Consider the following 21,556-nt stretch of genomic DNA (forward strand, 5'->3'; position numbering starts at 1 on the left):
TTGGCTTGGGAGAGAAGAAGATGGAGCTGGGGGTTAGGTGAGGAGAAAAGGAGACGCCCAGGGATGGGGGAGGGACCAGGGGAAGGGGAGGATCAGGTGAGTTTGCCCGCTCGATGGTTGGTCGCGGGAATCGGGAGGGGGACCACGGCTTTCCTATCCTGAATAGGGGGACATAAAGTTACTATATTTGGAGGGCTGCCACGAAACGTTAGGGAGCAGCTGCTGCCTAGACGCGTCCAAAGAGAAAAAATAGAGTTGTAGTTGTTGTAGACTAGAAGGCCAATAATAGAAATCCAGCACTCCACGGGGGCCTTTGTCAAAAAACCTGCCAGCAGGGGCAGCCTAACCCTCTTCTCCCCTCTTCCTCCGCCGCCGTCACCACCGGCGCAGCGAGCCCTACCCTACCCCCACCCCTCCCCTCCCCGCCGCCAAATCCCGCCGCCCCATGGACCGGCAGGCCCAGGACTACGCGGCGGCGGCCATGGCGTACGCGCAGGCGCAGCAGCCCCCGCCGCCGCAGTACGGGTTCCACCCGCAGGCGCAGCCGCAGTACCCGCACCACCCGCCCTACGCCGCCCCGATGCCGCAGTACGCGCCCTACCCGCGCGCCATGCCGCCGCCGCAGCAGCAGCTCTACCCGCACCTCCCGCCGCACCAGCAGCCGTCCCCCTACCCGCCGCCCCACGCCCAGCCGCCGCCGCCCCACCCCTACATGCACCCGCCCTCGCCGTTCGAGCCCCCCGCGCCGCCGGCCCCCGCCCCGCCCCCCGCCGACCCGGAGCTCCAGAAGCGCATCGACAAGCTCGTCGAGTACATCGCCAAGAACGGGCCCGAGTTCGAGATCGTGATCCGCGACAAGCAGCACGACAACCCGGACTACGCCTTCATCTTCGGCGGGGACGGCCACGCCTACTACAGGTACATGCTCTGGGTCACGGGGCGCCCGCCCATGCCGCCCTACCCGCCGGGGTCCATGCACATGATGCCGCCGCCGATGGGCCCGATGGCGGCGCACGGCCCGCCGCCCCCAATGCACCAGCCGGGGTACCCGCCGTTCTACGACCAGCACCAGCACTTTGGCGCCCACGGCCACGGGGAGTACGATACCGGGGCGACGTTCAAGGGCCTCTCTGGGCCGCTCCCCGCTGATGTCGCCGCCGAGCTGCACGACGTGCTTAGCAATCTTAATGGCACCAAAGAGTCGATAAAGGGTGCCAAGACATGGTTTATGCAAAGGGCGCCGTTCGCGCCTGCTCTGGCCGAAGCTCTGAGGGAGAGAGTATTTGCCTTGGAGGATTCAGAGAGGCAGCTGCACATTGTTTTCCTGGTGAATGATATTCTTTTTGAAGGGTATGTTTTCATTCCAGCATCTATTTTGTGAATACAATTGCTCGCCTTATGACTTGTAAATTAAGTGTAGTAAATTTGAGCTATTTCCAAGCTGTGTTCAGTGTTCAAGCTGATGAAAACTTGAGTAAAGAAATGATGAACTTTGATGCAATTGAAATACCAACACATCAAGAGAATTTCAATTGACAGATCTTATTGCCATCTTAGCTTATTATGCCCCCCTTTGGATTGAAGGAGTTTTGTAAGATTTTAATCTATAGGAATTTTCCTTATGATTGCTTTCATACACCCAAATCAATAGGATTCAGCAAGAGGTTGGGCCTCATGGAAATTTCATTTTGTGTCCTGCACTTTCTGTCTCTTCCAACCTCCGCAAAATTCTTGTGGAGCATCCAAAGAGCAATATGTGCAAATTCTTGTGTTTTGGTTTTCTTTAGGATTCAATAGACCACCACATCCCAATCCTGCATTTGTACTAGTCCTACGTTTTAGAATCCAGCATTCCAAATAAGCCCTACAAGATTCTAGAAAAATGCACTAAAGAAAGAACCTCCCATTTTTTGGTTTCGAAGTTATTTTCCATTCAAAGTTTTAAATGACAACTGAGTGCCATTTGATATGACTTACTTCACTCTGATTCATTTCAAAGATCAACGTACGAGAGAAGATCAAAATATAAACAAATTATTGTTATAGGCTACCCTGATACTTTATTTATTTGTTGTACCAACATTAGATTCATACTTGATACCGATACCCTTTATGATATGTATCACCAAGTATCAAAATGATTTCCATTTAGAAGTGATTTTGATACATCTCCACTGAGGGACAATCACTCTGTCAATACAAGCCCAGTAACCAATGCATTATCTAACATAGGCCAGCCCTAGTTCTTCCTTCCTCTTGATGTAATCACGCAGAACAGCACCTTTCCTAGCACGTGCAACATAAACAGCATGCTCCAATCATCACTGGCAGGAACTGGATGATGTTATCTTATTGTGCCCTTCCTTCCTCTCACCTCCAGTCCTTGAAGTCTTGATATTATATTTTAAGTATATGTATACTAGCATATTGATTATCCTTGTTTTGGGAATATTTGGTATCGAGGCATCTGAATCGCATATCAGGGCACACTAGATCTTGCCTGGCGTTCCTATTAGGGAGATAGCTCGGGTGTCATGACTATTACTTAGTTGGGATTTGTTTGTTTAGAGATGAAAATGTTGCTGCCAAGCCTAAGTAGGCCTTGAAAAACTTGCGGTGCACTCATAATGTTATTTTGCTTTAGCTTTTTGCCCATTTTCATTTGTTAGGAAGGCCACTATTAATTTCCTCGCAGAATATGCAATGAAATTGATTTGGTGAGATATCAGCAATATCAAAATCAGCTTCTAAGAAATGATATACCAATAATAACATGATAAATAGTATCGAAAAAGGGACTACTGTTTCATGATATCCGACATGTAGGATGCATATAGCGAAGTGTATTGCTGTAGCTTGTCCTAGTCAATCTCTGTTTGGCTATGATCTTTAATTGTTTCATCTGGTTAAGCTACTTATTAATCGAATCTATTATGTCACATCCTCAAATTATACATGGGCTTTATTGTGCATATTTAATGTATTAATGGTACTTTTCTCAACACAATTCCATATCCTGCAGCTTGCAGAGACGAACTAATATTCAGGACCTTGACAATGAGGCTATTGCTTTTCAAGCTGTGCTGGGCTCCATGCTTGCGAGGATTTATAATAATCCGCAGAATAAAGATGAAAATCAGACTCGCCTTGAGAAAATCTTGCAATTCTGGGGTTCAAAGGAAGTTTATGACCAGGAAACCGTTGCTAACCTTGAAAGAGAGATGAAAGGTGGCATTTCATATCCTTCGGCGCCACAACATGTTTCACCAGATCCCTCAACCTTCTCAGGTTTTTTTTCTCTCCCCCTCTTCTACTAACTCTGCTTATACTGTTCTGTCTAGGTGGTTATTATTATCTTTTCTCATCTGTGTTTAGCTTTTAGGGTACCAGCATTTACATATAAGGCTTTGGTGTAAGTTTGGTGTATTTTAGTAGTCCTATTATCCTTTTGTCCTTTTGCTTTGATAACTCTCAGGTTGTACTGATATGTTGATGCCCTGAAACTTTATAGGCTGGTTACTTTGAGATATGTAAACAGTTTGCCAGGCTATACAGTAAAGATAATAACTGAAGTTACCGCGTCAACACTGAGATCTAACCAGAAATTTTCTGGACTAAAATCCTTTTTCACCAATCAGATTTGTATACATAATATAACTAAAAATAATAATTTGACCATGCTTGATCGCACGGGTTCTCTAAATTCTCCAAATTATTTCCCTGCTGTTACACTGAACCAAATGGCTTTTATGATGCATTCGTTTATCTTTTGCTTGTTGGAGGCAAACCTAAGCACATTTGATGGATATCTTTTCAGGATCAGCAAAGCCCTCAAAATGGTCCTCTGCTCCGCCAGAAATGGAGAAGGCATCCCAACCTGTCCCTTCTGCACAATTTCAAGGAAACCAACATCCTGCCGGCGTTTACGGCCAAACTACTTTTCCAGGATCTTTGCCAGTGCAACCATCTTTGCTCCTCCCCGCGCTTCCTCAAAGCACAGCACCAGCCGCTGCAAATGATCCAACTCCACCTCCGTATCCACTATTCCCCCCTGGTCTCATTCCAGGGATGGTCCGGAAGATGCAGATCGGTAGTGGAGTTCCATACTCTCCCTTGAGCCCGCTGGACATCCCCACGACCATCCCGCCATCGACCGTTCCCGAGTCCGAGATCCTTGAGCGCGTGACGAGGTTCTTCAAGGAGATTGGGGAGGAAAACCCATCAGAAGGTCCGATGAAGCAGGGCGAGCCCGGTGACTATGACGACTACGAGAGGGAGCTCCCTGCCCGCAAGGGAGGTGCGTGCATCCCTCCCCCTGCCAGCCTGCACGTGAACCCTGAGACCGGGATGCGCGCTGATGGCTCGTTCGATAGCAAGCCGGGGTCTAGCGGACGGTTGGGCCTTGGAGCCTCCGCTGATCCCAGCGAGGCGAGCCACCAGTATGGCGATGTGTATTCGTCGTATCGCAAGCAGAGGAGCAGCAACTACCATTCTTCCATCAGTTCTCGTGCAGTAGCGCCGAGGTGAAATGAAAACGGCGGAGACTGTGTGCGAAGAGCGTTTCCATGTCCATTTCTTCCTGCTGCTGTGGGTGAAAATGCGCGTCAGTAACTGCAAAGAATGTACCTTAGTAGACAGAACTAAAATTTTCAGATGATTGAGCAATGTAACATTTTCCCCCCTTCTTTTGTCAGAGGCAAAACTTTGAACCGCAGCGAGATTCTTAGTTTTGAGAAGAGTAGCCTGTTGGTAGTTGCAAATGATGTTTGTTTCGTAGATGTGATCCTACATTTTGATGTGCGCGTGCGCGTGCTACCCTGTTTTTTTTTTTCTATCAAATTGTAAATTTTGTGTCCTGGTAACAACATTCGGAGGTAGGAACCGAGCCGGATGGAGCAACAAGATTTACATCGCATCGATTGCATTTGCAGCTATTCTCGCCTGTGGTGCTGCGGAGAGTGTTGCACTGATGCAGAACATAGGCTCAATGTTGCTTCATCACAATATTGCCTTGTCAGGGCACTGTCGACACCAGATGATGGCTAGGCAGCTGACAGAGAAGCTCGGATCTCCTCGTGGAGCTCCTGCAGCAGCATTGTGAGGTGTCGGTTTGTTCTTCACAGTTCATCACGTTGCTATGCACATCGTGTATGTGCTTGCTGAAGTTAAAGTGTTGCAAATCTGGTTCCTTATTCACAATTCATTTAGAGTTGTTACAAGGCTGTCTTCCTTATTCACAATTCATTCAGAGTTGTTACAAGGCTGTCTTCCTCCCGTACAACATCATATAAGCCTTTATTAACTGTATTCTTGCAATTGTATGAATCGCCAAAACACTTGCCCAAAAGCTTACATTTTACCTGCTGCTGCACCGGGCTACAGTTTCCAGGATCGAAGCCACAACTGAGGCAGTTGAATCAAGAATGCAGGAACTAGATAAGAAATTTAACAGGTGGCAAATTAGAATTAACAAGTAATTCCATTCCTTGGTTACATCTTTCAGGCCTTCTCCAAATAAACAGTCTATATTGCACAACATAATTCTACTTCTTTTTAGTTTGCTCTGTTTTTGAAGAAAAAGTACTAGCTAATGGAAAGAAGGTACTCTCGCCATTTATTTTTGTAAGGTGCATTTGAACTAGAAACATCAATTACAGAGGTTATACGATCCAATAGAATGTTATTAGGGGAATGACCCTGATTTAATGTCAGTATTGGGTAGCTCAATCCCTTGACATGCCTCTGCATAAGACTCTTTAGTTTTGGATTGGGTTTTAAAGTTTGTGGCTTTGTCAGAAATCAGTACTTCCCTACAAAGTACAAACTGGACAAAACTGGTTATGAGTTATGACAACCTTTGCCTCAATACTGTAGATGTGGTTTATTGAATTTCTCACCTGGACCCCATGAGTGTCTTCTGTTTGCATTGAGCCATTGACTGTAACTCTTGTATGCTACCAGTAAAATACAGATGTAGCTATTATATGTTCAACAAAACTAGTATGTGTTCTATATATGGTTCTTATTTGTCATTCATGCAAGTTTACCCTTTGCATGAATCTTGGGTTCTTATGTATGCATTCCCTTAACGTATAGATTGCGAGGAGTGCCGCACTTGTGACTGTGACGAGTGCACTGTTGACTTCAACAACCAAGGCAGGTGACGTTTTGATCATGATACCCTATTTTCATTACGCATTGTAGTATGCCATGATAGAATGTGAGTTAAGAACTATGCTAATACAATGCTATGACACCTAGTAGCATAACCTTAGAATCCTTACCCTATTACTTGTAACCATCGAGTAGTCAATTCTTAGCTTGCTATGAGGGGAGAAGGGGTGGTAACACACTAGTGGACATGTTACTATTTATGGATGTCTACTTAATAACAACTTAATTAATGAATCATCTGGCGGGTTGACTATTAATGGGACTACGAGAGGTTGCAGGTTGGGATTGTATCAAAGGAAGCTGCACCAGGTGTTCTTGTTACCAGGCCGGGATGAAATCAAATATAAAAATCCAGATAAAGACCCGGCAATGAAGAAGATAAACAGACGCGCCATGGGCAAGTTTAGCGGCGCGTTGTTCGCCTGGAAAGTAAGGGTGAAACATCGGATCATCGACAAAAAGGACCCTACTCCGAGATTGTAAAGGATAATCCGACAATTACGGAAGATCAGTTTGAAATATTCAAGGCGGCTTGCGTTGCCGAAGCTGCCAAAGAAAAGTCGGAGTACATGAAGGGGCTTCAAGAGAGGAACATGGGGTGCCACCACCTCGGAAGCCGTGGTTACGCGGGGAAGAGGTCCATATGGGCCAAGGAGGACGCGGAGCGCGAAAGTCTGGGCATCCCAGACCCCTTGGCGGAGTTCACCATCGTGACGTCCTCAGGGCCCGGTACCATTGGGACCCAGTCAAGAAGGTTTTCGAGACGGACGCGGTCACGACGGAGTTCATGAGACTGCTGGTATTTTTTAATTTACCCCCTAATTTTAGCTTCTGATCAATTCGACTGCACGTGTAGTCATATTTGAAAACGATCCTTGTTCCTTTTGCAGAGAGAGTAGCACAAGATCGCGGCCGAAAGCGACCCACCGTCTGAGGCGTTGGCGAGGCCCAAGTGGGACACCCCATTCAACCGGGCCTTGAACATATTGAAAGGACTCCCAGTGGACACTCGGCCGTCGTATGGACACGTGCACGGCATCAGAGACGGCGCCACGTGGAAGAAGTATTACCGTGAGACCATGGATGAGAGAAAGGAAAGACGGAGGTTAAATGAAGAAAACATCGACAAGAAGGTTGCGATTGTGGTTGATAAGAAATCAACCGGGACAGTCAAAGCAGCGGTAGCTGCCGCAAAAGAGGAAATGGCAGCTTTGTATGGTGTGTTGGTTCGGGCTACCGTCGACAGTGCCCTTTCCAACTTCTTCGGGAGCAGCTCGACTAGCGTTGCACCAGCACCTGCTCCCGCACTTGCACCATGAAAGTGCATTATATCGACTAGAGGGGGGGGGTGAATAGGCGATTTTTATGAATTCTTCACTGAGAAATTTCAGGGTGAGGAAATTCCTAAGCGAAGAACTACTTGCAGCGGAATAAGTACTCAGATGTAATCATAACAGAACACAAGCATGGTCATCATGATGAAATGAAGACAAGCACAGAGTACAGAAAGCGTAAACACAGGATAACACAGGATGAAGACAAACAGACTGAAGAAATTGAATTGAGGAAATCGAGAAAGTCTTCAGTCAAAGTCTTCAAACAGATATGAACAAGCACACAACAACTGTAATGAGGAAATGAAATAGTTGAGGAAATAGAACCAGTAGTGTTGAGGATATAGACCTTAGAGTCACCCGCCAGAAGGGGCCGGGTTACTCATAATGGTCATCGCCAGAAGCCCGGCGCCAAGCTTGAAGACGGTGGGCCAAAGATGGGCTTAAGACCCGGATATGGCTTAAGGCCCGTAGTTACAATCATTATTATGGTAGAACTTGTAGTGTAAGGCAAGAATAGTCGAGAGTCCGAGCCGGACACTCTTATGAGCCGGCCGGGACTCTGAGAGCTGCCGGGCGTCAGCCTCCCTATATAAAGGGACGACCCAGCAGCGGTTTAGGGACAAGAAAGATCTCATCGAGAGCCAGGTATAGCAGTTTAGCTCCCTGGTCATCGAAACCCTAATCAATACCACCTCAAACTGGACGTAGGCTTTTACCTTCACCGTAAGGGGCCGAACCAGTATAAACCCTCGTGTTCCTTGTCCCACTTAACCCCTTCAAGCTTCCTAGTTGCGATGGCTCCACAACTAAGTCCTAGCTCGAGGACATCTGCCGTGACAATTCCACGACAAGTAGGCTTGGTGAAGACAATGATTTGGTAGACCAGTTCCAACTGTTGTGACAGTTGTACGTCTGGTTGGAGCGGCTAGGTATTTAAACCTGAGGACACACAGTCCTCACCGTATTCTCCTTGAGCTAAGGTCACACAGACCTCGCCCAATCACTCGTGGTAAGTCTTCAGGTGACTTCCAAACCTTCACAAACTCAGTCACTCGGCAATCCACAATTTCCTCTTGGATGCTCTAGACCATGACGCCTAACCGTCTGGAAGATGCACAGTCTTCAAAGGTAACAAGCGTCGGATCCACGCAGGATCAATCTCTTCAGTGATGCTCAATCACTTTGGGTTTGTAGGTGTTTGGGTTTGGGTTTCCTCACTTGATGATTTTCGCTCAAAGTCCTCGGAGGATGGGATGCTCTCAAATGACAAGTGTCAGTTTCTCTCAGAGCAGCCAACCAGCTAGTGGTTGTAGGGGGCGGCTATTTATAGCCTAGGGAGCAACCCGACATGATAAGACATAAATGCCCTTCAATGATATGACCGTTAGGTGGGTAGATATTTTGGGACAGCAGGCACATAGCACAGCAACGGTCGGAATTTTGAGGCTCGATTTCCTCAGGGCTATCATGTTCCTCACTGTGTAGGCAATCCGCACTGGCGAATTCCTAACTCCCCAGTCAGAATAAATTCCTCAGAGACCAGAAGAACTTTGTCTCTGTCACTGAAGAATATGACTGAACTGTATGAGATTTCCAATGGCTTCACTCGAAGGGATTGGTAGGTGTAGGATTTTGAGTTGAGCATCACTTGGAAATTTTTCCTTAGTATTTCCTCGATCCCCTTTAACAGTACGGTGTTTCCTATGACTCAAGAAAGAGAATGAAACTAAGAAAACAAAAGTCTTCACGCTCCATGTTCCTCGAATGAATACCAAGTCTTCAAGGTCACACCAATTTCTTCACTTTCAAAGTCTTCAGAAAACCAAAATCTTCAGTCGAAGATATTCATTTTTAGGGGTCGACTTTCTCTGTAAATATCAAACTCCTCATAGACTTATAGACCTGTGTATACTCACAAACACATTAGTCCCTTAACCTATAAGTCTTCAATACACCAAAATCACTAAGGGGCACTAGATGCAATTACAATCTCCCCCTTTTTGGTGATTGATGACAATATAGGTTAAGTTTTCAACGGGGATAAACATATGAAGTGTAAATACTGATACTGAGGAATTTGATTGCAAGATATAGAAGAACTCCCCCTGAAGATGTGCATAGTGAGGAATTTGCTTTTGAAGCAATGCACACTTGAAGAGTAGAATCATGGAGATCTCCCCCTATATCTTGTAATTCATACACGCATTTGACATATAATATGAAGAATTTGAAATGCATGATGAAATATGGTGACTGATGTAATTCAGCATGCATGCATTAACATTAACGAGGAATAAGCATGCAGAAAATCTCAGCAAAAGTATCAGACCACCATAGAGTTTAAGTTTACAACTCGATCAAATAAAGTCTCAGAAGAACGAGAGTTGTAACTTAGCAAAAAAATGCCCCATATAGATAGACCCGCATGAAGACTAACTCAAATTTCTCCCCCTTTGTCATCGAATGACCAAAAGGATCGAAAAGTGAGGACTAACGCCCCTGAAGAATATCAGGTTGATGAAGGAGCGCCAGCGTTGTTGGGGTCGTTTGTTGTTGTAGGGCCTGCCGCACTGTCGTCCAAGTCTTCATGTTCATCGGTTTCGCGTGATGAAGAATATGAGCTGGCCACCAAAGAAGGAACCTTGACTTTCTTGAATTTCTTCGGTGGAGGAGCAGACCAGTCAAAATCCTCCTTGAGACCCATTTGCTTCAGATCTTCTTCACCATACAGATGTGACAGAATAGCCCAGGTGCGACCGAAGACTTCATGGAGGTAGAAATGGTTTTTCTTCACTGCATTGTGTGTAGCAGTCATGTTGTGAAGAATAGAACCAAACTGACGCTTAACCCATTTTTGGTTTCAATCCACCTTCTGGTGAAGACTAAGAAGAAGCTCACGGTCAGTCATCACTCTTGGAGCAGTGGCTTGAGGATTTGGCTTTGATGCATTAGCGGCAGAATCATGAGTGGCAGAGTCATCATTGGTGGAATAAGATGCAGCTTTGCGAAACTGACCATCCAATGAACGAATGCCTTCATCAATAACAGCAGGTGCCTTGCCCTTTTCATCAGCTGAGGAATATGTCCGCTTGAGGACTTCAATTGGGGGCAAGTAGCTGAGGTGATTCTGAAAATCAGCCTTGTAGTTGAGTGAAGACCTTGTTCTGAGGAATCTCATAATCCAAGGAGCATAAGGCTTCAACTCAAACGGAGAGAGTGCAACATTGGCCAAAGTCCTCATGAAGAAATCATGATGATTGACAGGAATGTCATGCATGATGTTGAATAGCAGATTCTTCATGATGCCAACGACTTCTTCATCAGACGAGTCCTGGCCTTTGGTAGGACTCATTGTCTTCGTCAGAATGCGATAGACTGTTCTGGGCACATATAGCAATTCCTTCACGAGGAATTTGGTCCTTGGGGCTTGACCGGGCTTCAGAGGCTTCATAAGCACTTGCATGTAATGAGCAGTGAGTTCAGACTCTTGGTACAGGCAGCGAGCTCCTTCAAGGGGTGGACTGATGGGTATGGCGTGAAGTAATTCAGAGGCCGGTGCCTTATAATGAGTGTTTTCGGTCATCCAGTCCAACACCCAAGAGTTGATATCATCAGCATCGCCTGTGATGTGCAGGGTTGCATAGAATTGAAGAATGAGCTCTTCATTCCAATCGCAAATATCCGTGCAAAAGTTTAGCAGTCCTGCGTCATGAAGCACACTGAGGACTGGGGTAAAGCAAGGCAGTGATTCCATGTCCACGTGAGGAATATGCTCGTGGTCGGAGACTTTGTCCTTGTTGAAGAGCAGTGAAGAATAAAAATTTGCTTGGCTGGCAGTCCAGAAGCGTTTCCTTCTAAGACGAGCAGAGGCATACGGGTTGTAGTCAGTGAAGAAAACATGCTCGCCGAAGAAGTCATCAACCTTGAATTTTTGCTTCTTCGAGAAGGGATCCTTTGGCTTGGGCTGAGGAGTATCGGTCAATTGCATCACCACCTCAGGAATCACAATCTCAGGATCCACAGGCTGAGGAATTTCAGGTTCTTCTTCAGTGACAGCCTGGGTCTTCAATTCTTCATTAACATTTTCATCAGCACTAGTGGCTGGAATTTCTTCATGGACAGACAGGGTTGCACGAGGTTCTTCAGATCCCATTTGTACTTCAGTATTGACAGGGGACTGAGGAATTTGTTGCAGTGGTGTGAACAGAGGAGAGTTGGGGTGCTGAATTTCCCAAAAGTCATCATTCAGCACTGGTGTTGTACACCCAATGTCCACATCTTCATCTTCACTCTTTTCCTCAACGCCGGTCTCTTCAGCAGTGAACTGAGGCATGGGCAATGAGACTGTTGGGGTTGAAGGGATTGCATCCGCTTCAATTTCTTCATCCAACTGCTCTGACGAAGCAGCAGAAGGATTCTCTTCATCTGATTCACTTGGAATCACATATTCTTCATCAAAAGGAACAAGGTCCTTTGATGGCATGGATGAGACCGGAATAGCATCAACTGGATTTGCAAAAGAGCTGGTCAATGGCTTCATCTTCTTCGGAGCTGAAGAATCTGATGAAGTTGATGCTTTCCTTTTCTTCACCGCTGCACGCTCTGCAGCCTTGGTCTTTTTCACATCTGATGCAGATGGAAGGATCGGAGTTGGTGTAGGTGCAGGAGGAGCAGAGGAATTTGGTTCAATTACTTCAGGCACAACTGATGCAGTTGCCCTGACTTCTTCAGTTTCTTCAGGCGCAACACTAGTGGTTCCCCTGGCAATTTCTTCAGCGGCTAGAATGCAGTCATCAGCCCTGGTACTATGAGTTTCTTCAGCAGCCTGATTTTCATCAGCGGTGCTGGCATTTTCTTCAGTCGGCTGAGCAGATGCCTCAGCCTGAGGATTTTGTTGTTGCGATGGGGCTGCAACATTGGAAGTGAACTTCTCAGTTAGATTCACAAACCTGACTTTGGCTCCAAGCTAGTCAACGCGGTATACGTCAAATTCATCACTGAGTTTCTTGATCTCAGATTGAATAGTGACAAGTTCTTCAGTTGTCATAGAGACAACGTTTTTCTTCAGGAAGCGCTCCTTCTTGTATCGCGCTTTCTTGATCTGCCTGACCTTTTCAAATTTCCATTTTTCTTCCCGAATAAAGGCAATCAGCATATGACTTTGGCCAAGAGTCAGCTTGAAATCAGGCATAGGAGTGTTGGGGTCCTTGTGCCAGAGATCAATGTAATCAAGGATCAACTTTGGATCCAAAAGTAGAGGCACATTTGTGACTTTGGCTCTAGCGGCCTTGAGCTGGCTGTCTCTGATGATTTCGATAAGTTCTTCATCATCAGCTTCGTCTTCATCCGACGGCACTTGAAAGGCGACCTGCTTCTTGTGAGGACTTGGGTGGGAACCTCGTCTAGCGGTGGCCTTTGTCTTCAGCAGAGAGGGGCCAGTTGATGAATTTGGTGTAGCTGAGGAACTAGCAGAAGCTCCTGAGGCAATAGAAATGCCTGTTGTCCTTTGGCACGTGGCAAGATGCACAGGTGCTGAGGATTTTGTCGGAGGAACTGAGGACTTTGGAGGAGCTGGAGCAGCTTGAGGAGTTGGCCGTGAGGGCTTTGAAGAATCTGGCCGTGAGGGCATTGCTGAGGAACTTGGCCGTGAGGGCATTTGGGGCGAAGCACTTGGCTTATGAGCAGGCTTCTTAGCCATGGCCTTCTTTGGCTTGACAGCAGAGGCCTCAGCAGTGGTAGCAGCAGCAGAGTCTTCATTAAATTTCCTCACTGCTTCCTTAGCTATTTTGGCTAGCTTGGCCTAGCGCTTGGCCCATTCATCAGGATAGTCCTCACCACGCTTGAGACTAGTGGGATCAGCTTCTTGGCCAGGTGCCAATGGAGGTCTTGGGCATGGAGGATTTAGAGCGAATTTCTTCATATACTTGGGAGTAACATATCTGTACTCCCTCCATTCCCGTGCCCATCTCCTCTATATCCTTTGTATACGCACCTTGCGCTGATTTTTATCCTCCTCAGGGGGTGTGCATCATCCAGCATAGATGTCCTCAGGGATCTCAAATGTTGTGTTGACTTCAGGCCTCTTTCCTCCTTTCTGTGGCTTCTTACCGTCAGCCATTTTCTTCAGCTGAGGAATATGAACAACAGAATTTTCTGAAGAGGTGTGCAACTTTTCTTTGAGGAACGCTGCAAATGAGTTAAGTTGATGAGAACCTAGTGATTCAGCAGCGGACATGAGTACCTGTGAACAGAGTATAGTTGCGAGGAATTTGGAGAGGTCATATGCGTTCTCAGAAGGTTTTTCAAAAAGAACAAGTTTGAGGAATTTGACCAGATGAGTCTTGAAGAATTTCACTAAACGTTCTTTGCCTTAGGTTCCAGAGTTGTACAGATCAAAAATCCACACAATTGAGGAATCTTGAAGAAAAATGTTGCTTAGAGAAACGGATCAAGAACAGATGACATGTGAGGTGTTTAGTGTGTGAGGATTTGAAGAATAAAACACCTTTTGAGGATTTTGTAGAAAACATTTGAATCAAAGAGGGTAGTAAAAGTAACTTTTAATTACCCTGGATGAATGCTACCTCTTGAGCACTGCGTTGGTTTTCCCTAGAAGAGGAAAGGGTGATGCAGTAAAGCAGCGTAAGTATTTCCCTCAGTTTTTGAGAACCAAGGTATCAATCCAGTAGGAGACCACGCACGAGTCCCTCGCACCTACACAAACAAATAAATCCTCGCAACCAACGCGATAAGGGGTTGTCAATCCCTACACGGTCACTTACGAGAGTGAGATCTGATAGATATGATAAGATAATATTTTTGGTATTTTTATGATAAAGATGCAAAGTAAAATAAAAGGCAATAAAAATAACTAAGTGTTGGAAGATTAATATGATGGAAAATAGACCCGGGGGCCATAGGTTTCACTAGTGGCTTCTCTCAAGAGCATAAGTATTACGGTGGGTGAACAAATTACTGTTGAGCAATTGATAGAATTGAGCATAGTTATGAGAATATCTAGGTATGATCATGTATATAGGCATCACGTCCGAGACAAGTAGACCGACTCCTGCCTGCATCTACTACTATTACTCCACACATCGACCGCTATCCAGCATGCATCTAGAGTATTAAGTTCAAAAGAATAGAGTAACGCTTTAAGCAAGATGACATGATGTAGAGGGATAAACTCATGCAATATGATATAAAACCCATCTTGTTATCCTCGATGGCAACAATACAATACGTGCCTTGCTGCCCCTGCTGTCACTGGGAAAGGACACCGCAAGATTGAACCCAAAGCTAAGCACTTCTCCCATTGCAAGAAAGATCAATCTAGTAGGCCATACCAAACTGATAATTCGAAGAGACTTGCAAAGATAACCAATCATACATAAAAGAATTCAGAGGAGATTCAAATATTGTTCATAGATAAACTTGATCATAAACCCACAATTCATCGGTCTCAACAAACACACCGCAAAAGAAGATTACATCGAATAGATCTCCACGAGAGAGGGGGAGAACATTGTATTGAGATCCAAAAAGAGAGAAGAAGCCATCTAGCTAATAACTATGGACCCGAAGGTCTGAGGTAAAATACTCACACATCATCGGAGAGGCTATGGTGTTGATGTAGAAGCCCTCCGTGATCGATGTCCCCTCCGGCGGAGCTCCGGAACAGGCCCCAAGATGGGATCTCACGGGTACAGAAGGTTGCGGTGGTGGAATTAGGTTTTTGGCTCCGTATCTGGTAGTTTGGGGGTACATAGGTATATATAGGAGGAAGGAGTACGTCGGTGGAGCAACGTGGGTCCCACGAGGGTGGAGGGCGCGCCTGGGGGGTAGGCGCGCCCCCCTACCTCGTGCCCTCCTGGTTGATGTCTTGACGTAGGGTCCAAGTCCTCTGGATCATGTTCGTTCTGAAAATCACGTTCCTGAAGGTTTCATTCCGTTTGGACTCCGTTAGATATTCTTTTTCTGCGAAACTCTGAAATAGGCAAAAAACAGCAATTCTGGGCTGGGCCTCCGGTTAATAGGTTAGTCCCAAAAATAATATAAAAGTGTATAATAAATCCCATTAATGTCCAAAACAGAATATAATATAGCATGGAACAATAAAAAATTATAGATACATTGGAAACGTATCAAGCATCCCCAAGCTTAATTCCTGCTCGTCCTCGAGTAGGTAAATGATAAAAAACAGAATTTTTGATGTGGAGTGCTACTTAGCATAATTTTAATATAACTCTTCTTATTGTGGCATGAATGTTCGGATTTGATATGATTCAAGGTAAAAGTTTAATGTTGACATAAAAACAATAATACTTCAAGCATACTAACTAAGCAATTATGTCTTATCAAAATAACATAGCCAAAACAAGTTATCCCTACAAAATCATATAGTCTGGCTATGCTCGATCTTCCCCACACAAAATATTCATATCATGTACGACCCCGGTTTTAGCCAAGCAATTGGTTCATACTTTTAACGCGCTTCAGCCTTTTCAACTCTTACGCAATACATGAGCGCAAGCCATGGATATAGGACTATGGTGGAATAAGGTATAATGGTAGGGGTTATGTGGGAAGACAAAAAAGGAGAAAGTCTCACATCAACGAGGCTAATCAACGGGCTATGGAGATGCCCATCAATTGATGTTAATGCGAGGAGTAGGGATTGCCATGCAACGGATGCACTAGAGCTATAAGTGTATGAAAGCTCAAAAAGAAACTAAGTGGGTGTGCATCCAACTTGAGGAAGCCCATCATTGGAATATACAAGCCAAGTTCTATAATGAAATTTCCCACTAGTATATGAAAGTGACAAAATGAGAGACTCTCTATTATGAAAATCACGGTGCTACTTTGAAGCACAAGTGTGGTAAAAGGATAGTAACATTGTCCCTTCTCTCTTTTTCTCTCATTTTTTTATTTGGGCCTTTTCTCTTTTTTTATGGCCTCTTTTTTTAGTCCGGAGTCTCATCCCGACTTGTGGGGGAATCATAGTCTCCATCATCCTTTCCTCACTTGGTACAATGCTCTAATAATGATGATCATCACACTTTTATTTACTTACAACTCATGAATTACAACTCAATACTTAGAACAAAATATGACTCTATATGAATGCCTCCGGCGGTGTACCAGGATATGCAATGAATCAAGAGCAACATGTATGAAAGAATTATGAACGGTGGCTTTGCCACAAATACAATGTCAACTACATGATCATGCAAAGCAATATGACAATAATGGAGCGTGTCATGATAAACGAAACGGTGGAAAGTTGCATGGCAATATATCTCGGAATGGCTATGGAAATGCCATGATAGGTAGGGATGGTGGCTATTTTGAGGAAGATATAAGGAGGTTTATTTGTGATAGAGCGTATCATATCACGGGGTTTGGATGCACCGGCGAAGTTTGCACCAACTCTCAAGGTGAGAAAGGGCAATGCACGGTACCGAAGAGGCTAGAAAATTTCGGAAAGGAAGTGTGCGTATAATCCATGGACTCACATTAGTCATAAAGAACTCATATACTTATTGCAAAAATTTATTAGCCCTCGAAGCAAAGTACTACTACGCATGCTCCTAGGGGAAGGGTTGGTAGGAGTTAACCATAGCGCGATCCCGACCGCCACACAAAGGAAGACAATCAACAAATACCTCATGCTCCGACTTTGTTACATAACGGTTCACCATACGTGCATGCTACGGGAATCACAAACTCCAACACATGTATTTTTCAATTCCACAATTACTCAACTAGCACAACTATGATATTACCACCTTTATATCTCAAAACAATTATCAAGCATCAAATTTCTTATGATATTAATTAAAGCAAATTGCCATGCTATTTTAAGATCCTCAAAATAATATAAGTGAAGCATGAGAGATCAATAGTTTCTATAAAACAAATCCACCACCATGCTCTAAAAGATATAAGTGAAGCACTAGAGCAAAACTATATAGCTCAAAAAATATAAGTGAAGCACATAGAGTATTCTAATAAATTCCGAATCAAGTATGACTCTCTCAAAAGGTGTGTACAGCAAGAATGATTGTGTTAAACTAACAAATAAAGACTCAAATAATACAAGACTCTCCAAGCAAAACACATATCATGTGGTGAATAAAAATATAGCTCCAAGTAAAGTTACCGATGGAAGTAGACGAAAGAGGGGATGCCTTCCGGGGCATCCCCAAGCTTTGGCTTTTAGGTGTCCTTAGATTATCTTGGGGTGCCATGGGCATCCCCAAGCTTAGGCTCTTGCCACTCCTTGTTCCATAATCCATCAAATCTTTCACCCAAAACTTGAAAACTTCACAACACAAAACTCAGCAGAAAATCTCGTGAGCTCCGTTAGCGAAAGAAAACAAAATACCACTTCAAGGTACTGTAATGAACTCATTCTTTATTTATATTGGTGTTAAACCTACTGTATTCCAACTTCTCTATGGTTTATAAACTATTTTACTAGCCATAGATTCATCAAAATAAGCAAACAACACATGAAAAACAGAATCTGTCAAAAACAGAACAGTCTGTAGTAATCTGTAACTAACGCAAACTTCTGGAACTCCAAAAAATCTACCAAAATAGGACGACCTAGACAATTTGTTTATTGATCAGCATCAATTGGAATCAATATTTTATCACGTTCTGGTGATTTTTGACAATTATTTCCGTGAACAGAAAGTTTCTGGAATTTACAGCAAGATCAAATAACTATCATCCAAGAAGATCCTATAGGTTAAACTTGGCAAAAACACTAATTAAAACATAAAAGGACATCTAACCAGAGGCTAGATCAAATATTTATTCCTAAACAGAAGCAAAAAGCAAAAAACTAAAAATAAAATTGGGTTGCCTCCCAACAAGCGCTATCGTTTAACGCCCCTAGCTAGGCATAATAGCGAGGATAGATCTAGGTACTGCCATAATAATAAGATATATCATTAAAACTCATTTCATACTCTCTACGTTCGGCAGCAAATTTTCTTTGTGGCAAGCAAAAGTAATCAAAAGGGCTAAATATAATGGGACAAAAATCCCCAAGATCAACTTTAGGAGGTATAGGTTCCTCCTTCGGCCCTTCATATTGCACAACCAATTCATCATTATAAGCATTCTTTTGACAGAACTTGGTGAGCCTATATTCGAGAGAATATCCTAGCTCATTATTTCGAATAGCAAAATCATCATTAAGTTCAGAAATTCTATCAACTAGAATATTGGTAGGAACCTTTTTTCTAAGGTTTTCATTAAAAGCAACATAATCTAGAGATTGAAAACGCATTATTTCCTCTTGATCAAATAAGATAGTTTCTATGGGAGGACGTCCAACGTCCACCCTATAATGCGCAAAGATTTCTTTGGCCTCTTTCATAATAAATCTGAACTCATGAGCCAAAAAGATAGTAGCGGCGCGCTTAACAGAAGAGTGCTCAATGTTAGAAAATTCTAGGAAAATCCTCTGTATGCAAGGATGCATGTGCATAAATTGTCTTTCAAGTTCAACTACAAGCATGGCGATAGCGTCCGCAAGACTACTAGTTCTATGAAGAATAGAACTACCCATAGAAGGCACAGCACCGGCACAAGTAAAGAAATCTTGGATAACTCCGTTTTCAATAATGTTATCACTACCAATTCGGAATTTTTTTGTATGTAAGGCAGGGGATTCTTTAGCAGGAGCATCAAAATTTTCCATGATATTATTATTGTCCTTATCGACAATAATTTCCCCAATTTTTTCAGACATAACGGCAGAAAGAGCAAAAGGGAAAAAGAGAGAGGAAGGCGAATAAAACGACAAGGGTGAAGTGGGGGAGAGGAAAACGAGAGGCAAATGGCAAATAATATAATGCGGGAGATAAGGGTTTGTGATGGGTACTTGGTATGTTGACTTTTGCGTAGACTCCCCGGCAACGGCGCCAGAAATCCTTCTTGCTACCTCTTGAGCACTGCGTTGGTTTTCCCTTGAAGAGGAAAGGGTGATGCAGTAAAGCAGCGTAAGTATTTCCCTCAGTTTTTGAGAACCAAGGTATCAATCCAGTAGGAGACCACGCACGAGTCCCTCGCACCTACACAAACAAATAAATCCTCGCAACCAACGCGATAAGGGGTTGTCAATCCCTACACGGTCACTTACGAGAGTGAGATCTGATAGATATGATAAGATAAATTTTTGGTATTTTTATGATAAAGATGCAAAGTAAAATAAAAGGCAATAAGAATAACTAAGTGTTGGAAGATTAATATGATGGAAAATAGACCCGGGGGCCATAGGTTTCACTAGTGGCTTCTCTCAAGGGCATAAGTATTACGGTGGGTGAACAAATTACTGTTGAGCAATTGATAGAATTGAGCATAGTTATGAGAATATCTAGGTATGATCATGTATATAGGCATCACGTCCGAGACAAGTAGACCGACTCCTGCCTGCATCTACTACTATTACTCCACACATCGACCGCTATCCAGCATGCATCTAGAGTATTAAGTTCAAAAGAACAGAGTAACGCTTTAAGCAAGATGACATGATGTAGAGGGATAAACTCATGCAATATGATATAAACCCCATCTTGTTATCCTCGATGGCAACAATACAATACGTGCCTTGCTGCCCCTGCTGTCACTGGGAAGGACACCGCAAGATTGAACCCAAAGCTAAGCACTTCTCCCATTGCTAGAAAGATCAATCTAGTAGGCCATACCAAACTGATAATTTGAAGAGACTTGCAAAGATAACCAATCATACATAAAAGAATTCAGAGGAGATTCAAATATTGTTCATAGATAAACTTGATCATAAACCCACAATTCATCAGTCTCAACAAACACACCGCAAAAGAAGATTACATCGAATAGATCTCCACGAGAGAGGGGGAGAACATTGTATTGAGATCCAAAAAGAGAGAAGAAGCCATCTAGCTAATAACTATGGACCCGAAGGTCTGAGGTAAACTACTCACACATCATCGGAGAGGCTATGGTGTTGATGTAGAAGCCCTCCGTGATCGATGCCCCCTCCGGCGGAGCTCCGGAACAGGCCCCAAGATGGGATCTCACGGGTACAGAAGGTTGCGGTGGTGGAATTAGGTTTTTGGCTCCGTATCTGGTAGTTTGGGGGTACGTAGGTATATATAGGAGGAAGGAGTACGTCGGTGGAGCAACGTGGGGCCCACGAGGGTGGAGGGCGCACCTGGGGGGGTAGGCGCGCCCCCTACCTCATGCCCTCCTGGTTGATGTCTTGACGTAGGGTCCAAGTCCTCTGGATCACGTTCGTTCCGAAAATCACGTTCCCGAAGGTTTCATTCCATTTGGACTCCATTTGATATTCTTTTTCTGCGAAACTCTGAAATAGGCAAAAACGGCAATTCTGGGCTGGGCCTCCGGTTAATAGGTTAGTCCAAAAAATAATATAAAAGTGTATAATAAAGCCCATTAATGTCCAAAACAGAATATAATATAGCATGGAACAATAAAAAATTATAGATACGTTTGAGACGTATCAATGAAGAACACGACGAACTGGGAAGTGTAGATGTGAAGTTCGTCAGTTCAGATCTTCCACGCCCTAACTTGGCAGAGGAAGACAGCTACGGCGGCGGCGGAGTGAAGAAATCCGCAGCCGGCGCGAGTACGACGGCGACGAGGTCGAGGCAGTGAAGCTCTTCCTCACCGGCAGCGATGAAGTAGCAGCGGCGCTAGGGTTTGAGAAGCTCGAGCGGGAGAGAGATTGAGCGGAGTAAAAACGAAGTGAGGAAGGGGAGGGGTATATATAGCCAAGGTGAAAAACTGTTCGCCGGAAGAAATTGGACGAACGTGCCCCCGACCCTTCTCATTCGCTTGACATGTGCCACCCACGTACTGAGAGGTGGAGATCGTGTGAGATCGTGGGTGAGTAGATAAATATTATCGTGGAATGTGGAACGGTTTGAACGGCAAAGCCGAAAATTTAGATAAGATAAGTTTAAAGTTCCGTTCGCAAATTCATCAACTGACAAGGACACAGTGAAGAAGTTGAACAA

General features: G+C 44.3%; 1 protein-coding gene across 1 annotated transcript; it reads left to right on the plus strand.

Moving 5' to 3' along the window:
• Positions 1-298: 298 nt before the first annotated feature.
• On the plus strand, positions 299-4,776 carry LOC109736028 (uncharacterized). The gene is made up of 3 exons (XM_020295241.4): positions 299-1,350; positions 3,023-3,288; positions 3,818-4,776. The coding sequence occupies exons 1-3, from the start codon at positions 446-448 to the stop codon at positions 4,525-4,527; spliced, it is 1,881 nt and encodes a 626-aa protein (XP_020150830.1). The 5' UTR covers positions 299-445; the 3' UTR covers positions 4,528-4,776.
• The last annotated feature ends 16,780 nt before the right edge of the window (positions 4,777-21,556 follow it).

Source organism: Aegilops tauschii, chromosome 7, assembly GCF_002575655.3.
Source record: "Aegilops tauschii subsp. strangulata cultivar AL8/78 chromosome 7, Aet v6.0, whole genome shotgun sequence".
NCBI lineage: Eukaryota > Viridiplantae > Streptophyta > Magnoliopsida > Poales > Poaceae > Aegilops > Aegilops tauschii.